Consider the following 18,844-nt stretch of genomic DNA (forward strand, 5'->3'; position numbering starts at 1 on the left):
TATGGGCTGTGGAGGAGAGCTGGGGGCGGAGGGATGTGGGCTGTGGCTGGCAGAGGGCGGAGGAGAGCAGGGGGCGCAGCGGAGGGATATGGGGCATGGGCTGTGGTGGGCAGAGGGCAGAAGAGAGCTGGGGGCGGAGCGGAGGGATGTGGGCTGTGGCGGGCAGAGGGCGGAGGAGAGCTGGGGGCGGAGGGATATGAGGCATGGGCTGTGGCAGGCGGATTGGGGACAGGACCTGGGGCTGTCAGTTCCCAGCGCTCCCCGGACCGGGTGACTGAGCCTCCCTCTCTGTCTATCAGGTGATGGTCACCAACGTCACCTCCCTGCTGAAGACGGTGAAGGCCGTGGAGGACGAGGCCACAAAGGGGACCCGTGCGCTGGAGGCCACGATAGAGCACATTCGCCAGGAGCTGGCGGTGAGCATGGGCCAGGCCAGCGCCCCTCTTGCTAGGAGCTGCCCCTTCCTCACCAGCTGCCTCTGCACCCAGCACCCGGCCCAAGGGTGAAGTGAAATGGCACGGAGCCCTTCAGCACGCCGGCAGCACCTGCTCCCCCCTTGGGGGGTGGCACGCGGCCCCTCTGCCCATCGGCAGCACCTTTCTCCCTCCCCCTCCCCACCCTCCTGGGGGCACGGAGCCCTTCAGCACGCCGGCAGCACCTGCTCCCCCCTTGGGGGGTGGCACGCAGCCCCTCTGCCCATCGGCAGCACCTTTCTCCCTCCCCCTCCCCCCCCTTGCAGGGCACACAGCCCCTCTGCATGCCGGCAGCACCCGCCCCCCCACCCTCCTGGGGGCACGCAGCCCCTCTGTGTGCCGGCAGCGCGCGCGTGCGCAGACGCCACGCGGCCCCTCTGCACGCCAGCAGAGCCTGCCTCCAAGGACCAGCACTGCTCACTCTTTCTGGCTTTCAGGAAGCCGCCTACCTCGAAGAACCAGGAAGTCGCGTGTCAGTCTTGGTTGAGCTGACGCTGCCGGCGATGCACTTGGAAGTCAGGCAGTGACCACGCTGCGGTACCTGCGCAGCCTTAACTTTGTGGCCCCTGTCCAAGCCTGCTCCTGCCCTCCCGCCACCACCCGTCCTGGTCTCATCCCCACCTCTTGTGTCTCAGGTTTTCTGCGCCCAGGTGCCTCCAGCCAAGACCTCGACGCCAGAGGATTTTATCCGCATGACCAAAGGCATCACCATGGCGACAGCCAAGGCTGTGGCCGCTGGCAACTCATGTCGGCAAGAGGACGTAATCGCCACGGCCAACCTGAGCCGCCGCGCTATCGCTGACATGCTGCGCTCCTGCAAGGTACAGCGGGGACACGGGGCACTGGGCTGCCAGGGGGCAGGGCAGGAGGGCGATAGGCTGCAGGGGAAGCACCGGTGGGCAGGTGGGCGATAGGCTGCAGGGGAGGCACCGGGAGGCAGGAGGGCGATAGGCTGCAGGGGGGCACTGGGCTGCCAGGAGGCAGGGCAGGAGGGCGATAGGCTGCAGGGGAAGCACCGGGGGGCAGGTGGGCGATAGGCTCCGGGGGAAGGAATGGGGGCAGGGCAGGAGAGCGATAGGCTGCAGGGGGGGCACTAGGGGGCAGTGGGTCCTTCAGGCACTGGAAGGTGTGGGTGCCATGGCAGTGGCCTCGGTGATGGGCAGGGCTGTGTGGCCGGTGCTGCCCGTGGAGCAGGCCTCAGCACTGCTCACTCTTTCCGGCTTTCAGGAAGCCGCCTACCACCCTGAGGTGAACGCGGACGTGCGGCTGCGGGCGCTGCGCTACGGGAAGGAGTGCGCCAACGGGTACCTGGAGCTGCTGGAGCACGTGCTGGTGGTGAGTGACCCCACCCCCTCCCAGCTTCCATCTCCTGGCAGCATTCCAGGGGAGCCCAGGCACACAATGCTCCACTGCCCCGTGGATGCAGGGGTCACTCTGTAGCACCTTCTTCTGGGATCCTTGCCCCCATCCCCGCCTAGACTCTCCCCACCCCTCCTCCTGTGGAGCTCTCCCCTCGTACATCCAGAACTCTGTCCTCACCCTCCACAGGTTATGCTTTAGTCAAACACGAGTCACTGGGTTCAGTGCCGGGGTACCTAGGTGAAATTCTCTGGTCTGTGATATACAGTAGGCCAGGCTAGATGATCTAATGGACGCTTAAACTCTGTGAATCTATGAATCATCCCCATGGAGAGCTCGTGGTAGCAGTGAGGAAAGGCAGACAATGGATAAAGGAAGCTAACAGTATCATGAAAAGCTTATGTTCAGTAGAAATAAAAAATATATTTAAAAAAAAAAAAAATACCAGGAACAAACAGAATCCTAGCAGTGGTCTAGGTCAGTTTTACCATCCTTGTCTCATAACAATCTGTCATGATGCAGAAAAGGCAGAAGGATTCAGTGGCTGTTCCTGTTCGGTATTTGGAAAAAAGCAGGATGTTATTGTCACGGAGTATGGGGGGACTCAGGGCCCTGCACCCCCCGGCGTCCTGCGATTCACCATGACTCTCAGCCAGCCAGTAAAGCAGAAGGTTTATTTAGACGACAGGAATACAGTCCAAGACAGGTCTTGCAGGCACAGACAACAGGATACCCCTCAGTTAGGTCCATCTTGGGGTCCCCGGGCACCCTAGCCCCCTTAGGGGTTCAGAGCCCTGTCTGCCTTCCAGCCAAGGTCACTAGCCAGCTCCTCCACCTCTCTGCCTTCAGCGACCCCTCCCACAGCCTTTGTTCAGTTTCCCGGGCAAAGGTGTCACCTCGCCTCTCCCCCCTCCTGGGTTCTCAGGTTACATGCTCAGGTATGCAGACTATCCTAGCCACACTCCCCTGTCAGCATTCACAGACCACTTTAAGAACAGTTTCAGTTCGTCACAGTTATATTCGTATATGAGAGTAACAGTGAAATAGTTTCTGTTCCATCAATAGTTAGAGAGGATGTTAAGCAGCAGCTACTATAGTTAAACATTTCTAAATCATCAGGACAGACAACTTGTGTCCAAGAGAATTAAAGAATTGGCTGAGGAGTTTTCTGAACCATTAATGTTGTTTCTCAAATCTCGGAAGCACCGAAGTGGGCATTCACCCACGAAAGCTCATGCTCCAATACGTCTGTTAGTCTATAAGGTGCCACAGGACTCTTTGTCGCTTTTTAAAGGACTGGAAAACAGACAGTGTTGTGCTGGGATTTAAGAAGAGTAAATAGGATGACCCAGGTAACCATTCGCTGACATTGATCCTGGGCAAAATCATGAGAAGGCTGATACGGGTTACAGTCAGTAAAGAACTGAAGGACCATAGCATGATTAACACCAATCAACATGGTTTTATGGCAGATAGATCTGGTCAGACAAACTTGTGTTTTTTGAGGTCACAAGTTTGGATGCTAAAGGTAACTGTAGGTTAACGCACTGAGACTTCTCCAAGGCGCTGGACTTAGGCCCACACAATGTTCGGATTAAAAACCAGCACTATGCACCATCAGTGTAGCCCACGTGTGATGAAGCTGCGAAACCTCACACTAGCACAGAAAAAGCGGGCGAGCCTGTGGGCCCAGCTAGGCCTGCCCCGCTGTAGCTGCAGCCAACACCAGGCCTGGAGGGGAAGAAAAAGAGAGAACCTGGCAAACTTACAGCCCTCTGCCCGGAGGAACCTGAGGCCATGGCAGGACGCCCAAGGTCCATGGGGGAGCGCTACTTGAGTTAAGCCTCTAAAATGTTTTGGACTAGAGAGGCCACAGCAGTAGGGAGTAGCCCAGGGCAGTGGACTGAGACTCTCTGCTGGGAGCTCCCTGTTTGGGGACGGCTTCATGCGCAGCCCTGGGCTGGGACCAGTGGAGAGGGAGCACCCGGGTCCCTTAAGGACTGAGACACCTTGGCCAGGGAAGCAAGGGGCTGGAAGGCAGCCGCGTCAACCACTAGGCCGCCCAACCCTCCAAGCACCCTGTTACACCATCTGAAATTGCTTTAAGAAGTGGTCTACTGACCTATCAGTTCAGGAAACATGAAATGTCATCCAGTGAGGGAGTTTCTAGTGGGTCCTGCAGGGATCTGTTCTTGCCTCAGTGCCATTCAATGCCTGTATCAGTGATCTGGAAGAAAATATAAAATCGGTACTGGTAAAATTGGAGCTGCCCCAAAATAGGGGCTTGGCAAATGATGCTGGGGACTGGTCGTTTATCCAGAGCAGTCAGGATCAGTTGGTAAGTTGCACTCATTGGAGGTCCTGAGGATGTTACATGGGCCGCAGCTCTGTGCTGATTGGGCCGCAAGCGGGTCCTTCGCTTTCAGTTCCAACTCCCACCGCTTCAAATCTATCAATGGGGAGTCAGGTTGTGAAGACCTACTGCTGGACGGGGAACCGGATCTTCAGGACACCCTGCTGCTGCCTCTGCTACTGCCTTTGTCGCTCTCAGACCCTCTTGGAACCCTGCATGGGTCTGGAACCTGCTTCTTGGACTGATCATCCTTCTCCAGCCTTGCAATCCGCTGCGCCTTGTTGAGCTTCCCAACGCTTAACCCTCTCTCCCTGCACTGGTTTGCAATGCCCTTCTTAGGGAGGTGCTTATACACCGTTTTCTTGCTGCTTCCTCTAACTAGCCTGGTTTTACTGCTGCAAGTCACTTCTTGCAAAATGCTACTGGAGCGTTCAGCATCCCAGCGCTACCACCACCTGTCATTGATCCACAGGATTGGTGCTATGGCCCCAGCTTTTGAACAGTCCCTGGAGGAACCCTTCAGTGTGCTAGATCCCCCAAGGGGTCTCACTCTTCCTCCTGTATAAGTCACGCGGCTTCACCGCCTCCTTAGACCAGACCTCTGGGCCTGCAACATGCCTGCTTCACCCCATGAGCTCCATTCAGCAAGTTCAACTGAGACAGACCCCAGTGGAGACTTGTCCACTCCGCAGGGATTAATGCACCTCCCCAGCAACTGCAGCGACATTCTCACAGAGCTGCCAGAACAGTCAATGGCAATGCAACATAGGAAGTCCTTAGGTTAGCAGAGAGAACTGAAGGTTAGAGCCCAGCCAAGCTCTACTGAACCCCATTGTTCAAGCTCTGTCTGTCTCTCCAGCTGACCTCCTCGTTAGACTCCAGGTGAGACCCCCGACTCTTCCCAGCAGCCAGCACTTATCCCCCACCTCACACCTCTGCCGTACCTAAGCTGGGGAAATGCCACTTCGCCTTCCTGCAGAGAGGTGGGGAAGTCCCTGTCCCTCTGGGGCATTGCTTGCTATGTGTCAGTGTCGGAGCGATTGGATCTACCCTTGTATCTTCAGAGAGAGGCTCTATTGATGTGAGGACCAAGACCCAGACAGCCGAGCGACACCCAGATGGGTCTCTTCGCCTGCCCTGAGAACAAACAGCTCATTCCCACCCCCTGGGTAACAATGCAGCACACAGGGCGCAAACAGGACTCAAAAATATTACAAAAACTTCCCACTCATCACACCTTCCAGGGGAGAAAATTCTGTGTACCAAAGGGGGGCTCTTTAATGTAGGGGAAAAGGCAGAACAAGAGCCGATGGCTGGAAGATTAAACCAGACCCATTCACATGAGAAATCCCAGGCACGCGTTATCAGAGTGGGGGTTTAGCCCTTGGAACAAACTCCCAAGGGAAGCGGTGGACTCGCCATCTCTCGATGGCTTCAAATCCAGACTGGTGCCTTTCTGGCAGGTGCTTTAGTCAAATACAAGTTACTGGGCTCGATCTGGGGGAACTGGGTGAGGTTCCCTGGCTTGTGCTATACAGGAGGTTAGATGAGATAAACTAATGGTCCTGTGTGACCTTAAAATATGAGTCTCGGAACCAAGAGCACAGGTCACATTTATGAGATGAGGGACTGGATCCTGGAAAGGACTTCGGGATCATGCTAGACAGCCCGCTGAACATGAGCTCCCAGCGCGATGCTGGAGCTAAGAGTGGCTGTGATCCTTGGATGGATGCGCAGGGCAATATCGAGTAGGAGTGGAGAGGTGGTGTTACCACTGTCTGTGGCATTAGCGGGACCGGTACTGTATGTTGGGTACAGTTCTGGGGTCCACGCTTCCAGAAGGATGTTGATAAATTCGAAAGGGTTCAGAGAAGAGCTACACGAGTGATCTGAGGTCTGGAAAACCAGCCTGACACTGAGAGACTGAAGAAGCCTAATCTGTTTAGTTTATGTGAGAGATGACTGGACTGTTGTCCAGTTACCTGCCTGGGGAGGAAATTGTTGTTAGCCAGGGGTTCTTCAGTGTAACAAAGGCTGAATCTAGACTTGACATAAGGTGCAGTGAGCATAAGGAGCCACTGGAACAAGTGCCCTAGGGCCGAGGTGTATTCTCCATCCCTTAGCTGCCCAGGCTGCACACAAAGCCGCCCCCTCCGCCCCACCCAAGGCACACTGCAGCTCAAGCGGGAAGTGTGCTTGATGCAGGAATCCCGGGGGGGGGGGGAGTTTCCTCTGGTGCTCACGGTGCGGAAAGTCAGACTAGATGGTCCGAATGGCTCATCCGTGATACAGAACTCTCCGACTTCCGCTGCACACACAACTTCCTCCCTTGGCAATCCCAACCCTTGCCCCTCAGGCTCCCTTCTCCCCACAGGATGAGGCTCTGTCTCCACATGCATGTTCAGAGCCCCCCGGGACCTTTGACTGGCACTGCCCCTGCAGGCTGTTCACTGCTTTGCTCTCTTCTTTTCTATATTCTGTTCTTTCCACCCTTTCAGCCGGTGAGTACAGTGGTGCGTGGAGTGACCCCGTGTGTCTGCCCCAGCATGAGCCTTGGTCACTGCCCGCGTGTGCCCGAATGGCACTAGGCTCACACCGAGTGACACAGCTGGGGTCGGTGGGAGTGGGGCGAGGTGTGGGACACAACACGTGCTTTAGGTGACAGGGACTAGGGCTGTGTTGCCGGTGCATGTGAGAGCATGTGCCAGGGGTGTGCTCTCTCTGCGCATGCATACTGATGTGCACACATTCTGCGTGACACGTGTAGGGGTGTGCTCAATGTGTGCGCACTATTTATGTGTGTCCACACATGCTCCCAGTGACATAGGCCTAGGTGTGTGCTGTGTGTGCACGCACTCTCTGTGACGTGGGTCTGGGAGGGTGCTGTGTGTGCATGCGTGTGCATATGCTCCAGGTGACATGGGCCTGGGGCATGGTTTGTGTGCGCACACGTGTGCGCTGTTTCACCCGGGGGCAGGGACATGCTGTGTGTGTGTGTGTGTGTGTGTGCGTGCGCACGCGCACATGCTCCAGTGTCTGCGTGGGGGTCACTGAAGGGCTCTGTGAGCCCCATTCTCCAGGACGTCGCCCCTCAGAGATCCTCCCTCAGTGACAGCACTTGCTGAGCCACCTGGCCATGTGCATTAACCACGGGCGTGTGGCCACGGTTTGGCCCAGCAGCTGCAGAGCCAGGCTGGGCATGTGAAGAGCTGGGCCCCAGCTGCAGTGCGGGAGCCTAGCATCTCCTGCAATGTGGCGGCTCGGCACCTGCCTGGCCAGACCTCAGTGCCTCCGGGTATGGGACCGGCAGCCTTCCCTGGCATGCAGACAGACCGGGATGCGGGAGGGAACAAGGTCTCAGCTCCAGGAACCCAGGGCAGGGGAGGTGAAATAACTCCCGGAGGAAGGGATTCTGGATTGGATAATTCCACCGTGGAGGAAGGGGGCATCACCTTAACCTGCGGAACTCACCGCCATAAGGTGTCACTGAGACCACCAGCTCAGCAGGGTTCAGGAAATGATCAGCCATTTCTGTGGAGAATGAGACCAACTAAAGTCACTGTAGAAAGGGTTAAAACAATGGACATGATACCTCAGTGCACAAGCCAGCCCCACCTGCCAGGAGTAGGGGAAACTCCCCTACAGGCCTGTCATTCCAGAATGGCCACTGAAAGGTTCTTGTGGTAGCTGGTCCTGGGCACTGTTAGAGACCAGAGACAGGGATAGATGGGCCCCTGGGCTGCCAGTTCCTGTTCCCAATGGTATTATCCTGCGGGTAGGGAGGGTGGGAGTTGGCACAGCCCTAGGTTTGTGAAAGGTCCTGGATGGAGTAACGCCAGATATTGCCAGCCATGTCCCCTGGGGGGTGCTCTCTGGGGACACAGCCTGCCTCTGCTCACAGTCCTCTCCCGCCCCAGATTCTGCAGAAGCCGAGTCACGAGCTGAAGCAGCAGCTGGCTGGATATTCCAAGCGGGTGGCTGGCTCCGTCACCGAGCTCATCCAGGCTGCAGAAGCCATGAAAGGTAAAGTCCAGCTCCAGAGCTGTGGTCAGTCTTTGCTCAGTGGCTAGGATCTCAGCTGGGACTCTGAGCCAGGGCTTGGGAGGGAGCTGGGCGTCAGTAAGAGGAGCCGAAAAAGGCCACCATGGCTAAACGACAGAGTAAAAGAGGCGATTAGAGACAAAAAGGTGCCCTTTAAAAACTGAGAGTCCAAACCTAGCGAGGACAATAGAAAGCATCACTCAGGCAAGTCAGGTGTAGAAGTACAACAGGGCAGGCCAAGAAAGAGTTTGAAGAAAAACTAGCTAAGCGCACAAAGACTAGCAGCAAAACAAAACAAAAATTTCAATACATGAGAAGCAGGAAGCTGCCAAACCATCAGCGGGGCCACTGGACGAGCGAGGTGCTAAAGGAGCACTCACAGAAGACAAGGCCGTTGCAGAAAAGCTGAATGAATTCTCTGTATTGGTCTTCACTGCAGAGGATGGGAGGGAGATTCCCACACCTGAGCCATTCTTTTTAGGTGACAAATCTGAGGAACTGTCCCAGAATGAGGAGTCAGATGACATCCCCAAGGTACAATCTGGACTATTGAATAGCTGTGTCCCCTCAATTCTCCAGCCTGGGTGCCTTTTACACTGCTTCGCTGTGAGAGCAACCACTGCTGGTCTGTTCACACACAGCCTCCAGCACATAAACCACTCCTAGCTCTACTGTGTGAGGGCTATAGCCAGCCACCCATGAATTACTCTGCAGGGCAACACTAGCAAACTCCCAGTCCCAGACTTTCCCCCAGAAATGTGCAGCTTGTACTGCCCAGCTCTCTGCTTCTGGACAACAGGAGCTCATAGAAAGTCTGTCATTTCATGAATAGAAAATGATCTGCACAAATCCTGATATCACAAATGGTGTTTCCCAAACACTTCAATCCAAACACGCTGGTTTAGATAAAACAATAAAATGAGTTTATTAACTATACAAAGAGTCCTGTGGCACCTTATAGACTAACAGACGTCAGATGCAGTGGGTATTCACCCACGAAAGCTCATGCTCCAATACATCTGTTAGTCTATAAGGTGCCACAGGACTCTCTGTTGCTTTTTACAGATCCAGACTAACACGACTACCCCTCTGATACTTTACAGAAAGATAGATTTTTAGTGATTACAAGGGATGAGGCATAAAAGTCAGGATTGGTTACAAAGAAATAAATGGTAAAATGTAATTAACACCTAACTTAACAAGCTAAGTGAATTCAAAGCAAAAAGTCTTTCTCACCACATTTCAGCAGTCTTAGTGGCAGAATCTTTCAGTTAGAATCCCTCCCCCAGTCCAATGGTGCTTCCTTTGTCCTTCAAGTGTTATCAATACCATGACTAGAGGTATCAGGAGAGATGATTTGGGGTGTCTGTTCCCCATTTTTATATCTTTTCCTCTTTTTTGAGAATCATCTCCAGCTGGGGTTCAGGGGACAGAAAGTCTGGGGAGATGGCAACTTATTTGCCAAGCTGTTTATTTGGCAATGTAAATTTCTCACTCACACTCTTTTTTCCTCAAAAGAATGGCCACTTTAACCAGGTGATAGTCCATTTGATTTTGTTGACACCTGGCTGAAGCATCAATTTGCCCTTTGTCTTTGAGGAACTGTTTTGTGCCTGCTTTTCTAAACTTGGAATATGTCTCAGTAATGTTAAACGCTAGAACCGTATAACTTTACATACAATGTTGCCATTCATATTTTACCAGGACAATAATGATCAGCAAATTATGAGTTTTCAAATGATACCTTACAAGGCATACTTTGTACAAAATCTATGATAGCTTTGTAAAAAGGGTGAACATGGGGATACAGACTGTCAATTGATAAATTGATAAATTAAACAGTAAAAGGTCCCCAGGACAGATGGTATCACCCAAGAGTTCTGAAGGAACTCAAATATGAAATTGCAGAACTAACAACTGTGGTATGTAACCTATCACTTCAATCAGCCTCTGTACCAAATGACTGGGAGATAGCTAATGTAACACCAATTTTTAAAAAAGACTCCAGAGTCAATCCCGGCAATTACAGGCCGGTAAGCCTGACTTCAGTACCAGGCAAATTGGCTGAAACTACAGTAAAGAACAGAATTATCAGGCACATAGATTAACACAATATGTTGGGGAAGAGTCAACTTGGCTTTTGTAAAGGGAAGTCATGCCTCACCAATCTATTAGAATTCTTTGAGGGGGGTCAAACAAACATGGACAAAGGTGATCCAGTTGATAGTGTGGTTTGGACTTTCAGAAAGCCTTTGATAAAAGCTCTTAAGCAAAGTAAACTGTCATGGGGTAAGAGGGAAGGTCCTCTCGTGGATCAGTAACTGGTTAAAAGACAGGTTTCAGAGTAGCAGCCGTGTTAGTCTGTATCCGCAAAAAGAACAGGAGTACTTGTGGCACCTTAGAGACTAACAAATTTATTAGAGCATAAGCTTTCGTGGGCTACAACCCACTTCTTCGGATGCATAGACAGGAAACAAAGGGTAGGAATAAATGGTCAGTTTTCACAATGGCAAAAGGTTAATTGTGGGTGTGACGGGCTGGATCACAGAAACCCCTTGGGGCTGCCAATAGTGTGCCAAGACTACTTCTGCCCCTGCCTTCTCTGCCAGCTTGGGACTCCAGAGCCCTTCCTGGTTGTGCCAGACACGCTTGTCAGCCACAAACACAGACCCAGAAACTGCAAGCTTAACTGAAAGCAACTTAATAAGTGTTCCTCTCTTTAACACTCAGATGCTCAACTCCCAATGGGGTCCAAACCCCAAATAAATCTGTTTTATCCTGTAGAAAGCTTAAACTCATAAATTGTTTGCCCTCTATAACACTGATAGAGAGAGATGCACAGCTGTTTGCCCCCCCAGGTATTAATACATACTCTGGGTTAAATAATAAGTAAAAAGTGATTTTATTAAATACAGAAAGTAGGATTTAAGCAGTTCCAAGTAGTAACAGACAGAACAAAGTGAATTACCAAGCAAAATAAAATAAAACACGCAAGTCTATGCCTAATACGGTATGAAAACTGAATACAGATAAAACCTCACCCTCAGAGGTGTTCCAGTAAGCTTCCTTTTGCAGACTAGTCTCCTTCTGGTCTGGGCCCAGCAATCACTCACACCCCCTGTAGTTACTGTCCTTTGTCCCAGTTTCTTTCAGGTATCCTTTGAGGGTGGAGAGGCTATCTCTTGAGCCAGCTGAAGACAAAATGGAGGGGTCTCCCCAGGGTTTAAATAGACTTTCTCTTGTGGGTGGATAGTCCTCCCTCCCCCGTGTAGAATCCAGCTACAAAATGGCGCTTTGGAGTCACATGGGCAAGTCACATGTCCATGCATGACTGAGTTCCTTACCAGCCAAGCCACATTCCTGGGAAAGCTCAGATGTGGATTGGTGTCTCCAACTTCATTGTTGGCTTGAGGGCTTCTGGATTGGGCACTTACTGAGAATGGTCTTTCTTCAGGAAGCCGACCAACTGCTTCACTGGGCTACTTCCAATTAAACAAGTACACGGCCAATGTTCATAACTTGGGGTACAACAGTGACACATGCACACAAATGGGAGGAATAGATTCCGCAGACAGAGATGTGTTACCTGGCATATGTAACATTAAACATATTCCAGTTATGTCATAGATACATTCATAAGCATATTTCCATAAAGCCTTATGGGGCACAACGTCACAGTGGGATCTCTCGGGTATCTGTACTTGGACCTGAGCTGTTCAATGAATTCATAAATGATGTGGAAAAATTTGCAGATGATACAAAATTACTCCAGGTAGTTAAGTCTAAAGCTGACTGCAGAGTCCAAAGGGATCTCACAAAACTGGGTGACTGGGCAACAAAATGGCAGATGAAATTCAATGTTAACAAATGTAAAGTAATGCACATTGGAAACCATAATCCCAACTATCCATAGAAAGTGATGGGATCTAAATTAGCTGTTACCACTCAAGAGAGAGATCTTGGAGTCCTTGTGGATAGTTCTCTGAAAACATCCACTCAATGTGCAGCGACAGTCAAAAAAGCAGACAGAATGTTGGGAATCATTAAGAAAATATCATATTGCCTCTATATAAATCCATGGTACACCCACATCTTGAATACTGTGTGCAGATGTGGTCGCCCCATCTCAAAAAAAGATGTATTGGGATTGGAAAAGCTTCAGAAAAGGGCAACAAAAATGATTAGGGGTATGGAACGGCTTCCATATGAGGATTGATATGACTGTTCAGCTTGGAAAAAATACAACTAAGGGGGGATATGATTAAGGTCTATAAAATCATGAATGTTGTGTAGAAAGTGAATAAGGAAGTGTTGTAACACAAGAACTAGGGGTCATCAAATGAAATTAATAGACAACAGGTTTAAAACAAACATAAGGAAGTATTTCTTCACACAACACACGTCAACCTGTGGAACTCTTTGCCAGGGGATGTTGTGAAGGCCAAAAGTATAAGTGGGTTCAATAAAGAACTAGGTAAGTTCATGGAGGATAGGTCCATCAATGGCTATTAGCCAGGATGGACAGGGATGGTGTCCCTAGCCTCTGTTTGCCAGAAGCTGGGAATGGGCAACAGGGGATGGATCACTGGATGATTCCCTGTTCTGTACATTCCCTCTGGAGCACCTGGCATTGGCCACTGTCAGCAGACAGGATACTGGGCTAGATGGGCCTTTGGTCTGACCCAGTATGGCCATTGTTATGTTCCTGTGATTCTCTCCCCAGCTCTGGGAGGGCAGTGGGATCTAGTGGGTTAGAGCAGGGGGGCTGGGAGCCAGGATTCTGGGGTCCTATCTCCAGCCCCTGGTGTTGTGCAGTCTGGCTTGTGTTCTCGGGAATGGTTTCTCAGTCCCACATCTCGGTTCTCCCCACCACAGGGACCGAGTGGGTCGACCCAGAGGATCCCACGGTCATTGCTGAGAATGAGCTGCTGGGAGCAGCAGCTGCCATTGAGGCTGCAGCCAAGAAACTGGAGCAGCTGAAACCGAGGGCCAAACCCAAGGTACGGCTGCCCTGCCCCCACCTGCGCCCAGCTTGGCAGACCAGGATCTGGTCCTGGGGCCTCGCCAGGCCCTGCCAGGCCCTCTGGAGGCTGCTGTGCCCTGACCGGGCCGAGGGCTCCCCCATCAACCTCTGTGGCTCCGAGGCCTTCACTGCGGGGAGAGCTGGGCTGCACCCCCTCCCCCGGGAGAGCTCTCCATTGTCACTCGGTCCTGCTGCCCCCTCGCCCGGCACCACAGGGCTCCCTCCCTGGGTCACAGTGCTGCCTGTTCCTTCTCCCAGGTTCCCCTCTATCCATCCATGTTGCACACATGCCTGCTCTCTGCCACTTCTCAGCACAGCTCTCCTCCCACCTGTCCCCGGCGCTCCCCTCCTCTCCCACCAGGGCTCACACCCTCTGTCTCCATCTGCAGCAGGCGGACGAGAGTCTCAACTTTGAGGAGCAAATCTTGGAGGCTGCGAAATCCATCGCTGCTGCAACCAGTGCCCTGGTGAAGGCAGCCTCAGCGGCCCAGAGAGAGCTGGTGGCTCAAGGAAAGGTAACACCGCCGGGCAGGGGAGAGGCCATGAGAGCTGTGGCACTTGCTACTGGAGGAGCCGGGCCAGGCTCTGAGCCCCGCTCTGGGTATTGCACAAACGTCCTCTCCAAGCACAATCACAGCACGATGCTGGGGCACGAAGGGTTAGTGCGATCCTTGGGGATACAAACAGGGCAGCAGGGAAGGAATTTTACCTCTGCACACAGCACTGGTGAGACCAGTACTGATCCTGTGCCCAGCTCTGGTGCCCACAGTTCAAGAAGGATGTTGATAAATTGCAGAGGGCTCAGAGAAGAGCCACGCGAATGATCAGAGGAATAGAAGACCTGCTCAGAGAGCTCAGTCTGTTTAGCCTCTCAACAAGGTTACGGGGTGACTTACCCACAGTGTGTCAATACCTCCAGGAAGAACAAATATTTGATAATAGAGGGTGTGACAGGTCCCCCCAGGGTGCCACCTGGAACTGGGGTATAGCTGAGCCCTCTGTCTTACCAATCTGGGTTCCCTCTTGCACTGTGACGTTGTGACAAACTGCAAAGCCCTCCAAGCTTGGACTGTCACCAACATCCACAAGCAGGGACTACACCCAGCTGTGTTCATGCAGGCTCTAGCCAGCTACTCATGAACCCACAATGGAGAGGCTACAGCCAAAATACCCCCCAGCTCTTCAACCTAGGACCCCAGAGCTGTACTGTCCTGCTCTGGTCAAAACCCGACCAGTATGAATTTATTACCCAGTCCACCACTTCTACAAAAGAAAGTGGATGTGCTCTAGCTCTTCTTCGTGAGCTGAGATTTATCCCTTTTGCACTTCAAACAACACACAGTGTTTTAGGTAAAATATAAAAGAGATTTATTAGCTACAGAAAGAGAGCTTTGAAGTGATCAAACAGATCAAAGTAGATTACCATAAGAAATAAAATAAAACCACAATCTAAGCCTAATATACTAGATAGGATTTGAATTAAGCAGTGTCTCACCCTGTTACATAGTATAAACAGTCCACCAAGGTTTTCTACATCAACAGGCTTCCTTCTTTCCTGCCTGGGACCAGCACTTCCCCCAGTTCAGTCTTTGTTCCTTGGGTGTTTCCAGGTGTTCTCTTCTGGGGGGAGGTCCCGTCATGATGTCATTCCCTCCATTTCCAACTTGCTGGAAAGATCTTCCGCTGTGACCTGGGTCAACAGTTTCCCATTGTGTAGTGCTGTCTCTGAGAGGTTTCTGTTGTATGCAGTTCCTGGAGTGATCCTTGTGAGTGTGTATTTCCTCAATAAGAACATCTAAATGGTCATACTGGGTCAGACCAAAGGTCCATCTAGCCCAGTATCCTGCCTTCTGACAGTGGACAGTGCCAGGTGCCCCAGAGGAAATGAACAGAACAGGTAATCATCAAGTGATCCATCCCCTGTCACTCATTCCCAGCTTCTGGCAAACAGAGGCTAGGGACACCATCCCTGGCCATCCTGGCTAATAGCCATTGATGGACCTATCCTCCATGAACTTACCTAGTTCTTTTTTTGAACCCTGTTTTAGTCTAGACCTTCACAGCATCCTCTGGCAAGGAGTTCCACAGGTTGACTGTGTGTTATGAAGAAATACTTTTGTTTGTTTTAAACCTGCTGCCTATTAATTTCATGTGGTGACCCTTAGTTCTTGTGTTATGAGGAAGAGTAAATAATATTTCCTTATTTACTTTCTCCACACCAGTGATGATTTTATAGACCTCAATCATATCTTCCCCCCCCCCCCCCCCCAGTCGTCTCTTTTCCAAGCTGAAAAGTCCCAATCTTATTAATCTCTCCTCATATGGAAGCTGTTCCACACCCCTAATCATTTTTGTTGCCCTTTTCTGAACCTTTTCCAATTCCAATATATCTTTTTTTGAGATGGGGTGACCACATCTGCATGCAGTATTCAAGATGTTGGCGTACCATGGCTTTATATAGAGGCAATATGATATTTTCTGTCTTATTATCTATCCCTTTCTTAATGATTCCCAACATTCTGTTCGCTTTTTTGACTGCCGCTGCACATTGAGTGGATGTTTTCAGAGAACTATCCCCAATGACTCCAAGATCTTTTTCTTGAGTGGTAACAGCTAATTTAGACCCCATCATTTTATATGAATAGTTGGGATTATGTTTTCCAATGTGCATTGCTTTGCATTTATCAACATTGAATTTCACCTGCCATTTTGTTACCCAGTCACCCAGTTTTCAGAGAGCCTTTTGTAGCCCATCGCAGTCTACCTGGGACTTGAATAGTTTTGTATCATCTGTAGATTTTGCCACCTCACTGTTAACTACTTTTTCCAGATCATTTATGAATATGTTGAATAGGACTGGTCCCAGTATAGACCCCTGGGGGACACCACTATTTACCTCTCTCCATTCTGAAAACTGACCGTTTATTCCTACCGTTTGTTTCCTATCTTTTAACCAGTTACCAGTCCATGAGAGAACCTTCCCTCTTATCCCATGACAGATTACTTTGCTTAAGAGCCTTTGGTGAGGGACCTTGTCAAAGGCTTTCTGAAAATCTAAGTACACTATATCCACTGGATCCCCCTTGTCCACATGCTTGTTGACTTCCTCAAAGAATTCTAGTAGATTGGTGAGGCATGATTTCCCTTTACAAAAACCATGTTGATTCTTCCCCAACAAATTATGCTCATCTATGTGTCTGACAATTCTGTTCTTTACTATGGTTTCAACCAGTTTCCTCAGTGCTGAGATCAGGCTTTCCAGCCTGTAATTGCCAGGATCACCTCTGGAGCCCTTTTTAAAAATTGGCGTCACATTACTATCCTCCAGTCATTTGGTATAGAAGCTGATTTAAATGTTAGGTTACAAACTAACTTAGTAGTTCTGCAGTTTCACATTTGAGTTCCGTTAGAACTCTTGGGTGATACCGTCTGGTCCTGGTGACTTATTACTAGGGCTGTCAAGCGATTTAAAAAAAAGTAATCGCGATTAATCATGCAATTAAAAAATTTATTGCAATTAATTGCATGAGTAATTGCTCTATTAAAGAATAACAGAATACCATTTAATTATATATTTTTGGATGTTTTCTACATTTTCAAATATATTGATTTCAATTACCACACAGAATGCAAAGTGTACAGTGCTCACTTAATATTATTTTTTATTACAAATATTTGCACAGTAAAAAACAGAAGATATAGTATTTTTCAATTTACCTAATACAAATAATGTGCTGCAATCTCTTTATCATGAAAGTTGAACTTACAAATGTAGAATTATGTACAAAAAATAACTGCATTCAAAATAAAACAATGTAAAACTTTAGCGCCTACAAATCCACTCAGTCCTACTTCTCATTCAGCCAATCACTCAGACAAGTTTGTTCTCATTTGCAGGAGATAATGCTGCCTGCTTCTTGTTTACAATGTCACCCGAAAGTGAGAACAGGCATTCTCATGGCACTGTTGTAGCCAGCATCACAAGATATTTACGTGCCAGATGTGCTAAAGATTCATATGTCCCTTGATGCTTCAACCACCCTTCCAAAGGACATGCATCTATGCCTATGACGGTTTCTGCTTGATAATGATCCAGAGCAGTGCGGACTGACATATGTTCATTTTCATCATCTGAGTCAGATGCCACCAGCAGAAGGTTGATTTTCTTTTTTTGGTGGTTCAGTTCTATAGTTTCTGCATTGGAGTGTTGCTCTTCTAAGACTTCTGAAAGCATGCTCCACACCTCGTCCCGCTTAGATTTTTGGAAGGCACTTCAGATTCTTAAACCTTGGGTCGAGGGCTGTAGCTATCTTTAGAAATCTCACATTGGTGCCTTCTTTTGTCAGATCTGCAGTGAAAGTGTCCTTAAAATGAACAACATGTGCTGGGTCATCATCCGAGACTGCTATAACATGAAATATATGGCAGAATGTGGGTTAAACAGAGCAGGAGAAATACAATTCTCCCCCAAGGAATTCAGTCACAAATTTAATTAATGCATTATTTTTTTTAACGAGCGTCATCAGCATGGAAGCATGTCCTCTGGAATGGTGGCCGAAGCATGAAGGGGCATACAAATGTTTAGCATATCTGGCATGTAAATACCTTGCAATACCAGCTACAAAAGTGCCATGTGAATGCCTGTTCTCACTTTCAGGTGACGTTATAAATAGGAAATGGGCAACATTATCTCCTGTGAATGTAAACAAACTTATTCGTCTTAGCGATTGGCTGAACAAGAAGTAGGACTGAGTGGACTTGTAGGCTCTAAAGTTTTACTTTGTTTTGGTTTTTTTGAGTCCAGTTATGTAACAAAAAAATCTACATTTGTAAGTTGCACTTTCACGACAGAGATTGCACTACAGTACTTGTATGAGGTGAATTGAAAAATACTATTTCCTTGTTTATCATTTTTACAGTGCAAATATTTGTAATAAAAATAATATAAAGTGAACACTGTACACTTTGTATTCTGTGTTGTAATCGAAATCAGTATATTTGAAAATGTAGAAAAATATCCAAAATATTTAATAAATTGCTATTGGTAGTCTATTGTTTAACGGTGCAATTAAAAGTACGATTAATCAAGATGAATTTTTTTAATAGCAATTAATTTTTTTTAGTTAATCGCGTGAGTTAACTGCGATTAATCAACAGCCCTACTTATTACTGTTTAGTTTATCAATTTGTTCCAAAATCTCCTCTAATGACACCTCAATCTGGGACGGTTCCTCAGATTTCTCACCGAAAAAGAATGGCTCAGGTTTGGGAATCTCCCTCACGTCCTCAGCCGTGAAGACTGATGCAAAGAATTCATTTAGTTTCTCCGCAATGGCCTTACCGTCCTTGAGTGCTCCTTTAGCATCTCGATCGTCCAGTGGCCCCACTGGTTGTTGAGCAGGCTTCCTGCTTCTGATGCACTTAAAAAAAATTTGCTATTATTTTTTGAGTCTTTGGCTAGCTGTTCTTCAAATTCTTTTATGGCCTTCCTAATTATATTTTTACACCATTAACCCCATTAACATTGTTTGGCCTTTTTACTATTATACCTGAAAGGCTGCTTGTGGGTGTTTTCAACCGCACAACATGTTTCAG

General features: G+C 49.3%; 1 protein-coding gene across 1 annotated transcript in view; it reads left to right on the top strand.

Moving 5' to 3' along the window:
* The window catches only part of TLN1 (talin 1), a 63,918-nt gene that overhangs the window by 39,850 nt on the left and 5,224 nt on the right, over positions 1-18,844 (top strand). Inside the window, exons 42-47 of the mRNA XM_026658261.2 lie at positions 300-416; positions 1,109-1,294; positions 1,701-1,808; positions 8,103-8,208; positions 13,102-13,226; positions 13,639-13,764. Coding sequence (XP_026514046.1) covers positions 300-416; positions 1,109-1,294; positions 1,701-1,808; positions 8,103-8,208; positions 13,102-13,226; positions 13,639-13,764 — 768 coding nt within the window. The remainder of the gene's footprint in view (positions 1-299; positions 417-1,108; positions 1,295-1,700; positions 1,809-8,102; positions 8,209-13,101; positions 13,227-13,638; positions 13,765-18,844) is intronic.

This window comes from Terrapene carolina, unplaced genomic scaffold (assembly GCF_002925995.2).
Source record: "Terrapene carolina triunguis isolate 2854851 unplaced genomic scaffold, T_m_triunguis-2.0 Scaffold422, whole genome shotgun sequence".
NCBI classification, from domain to species: Eukaryota; Metazoa; Chordata; order Testudines; family Emydidae; genus Terrapene; species Terrapene triunguis.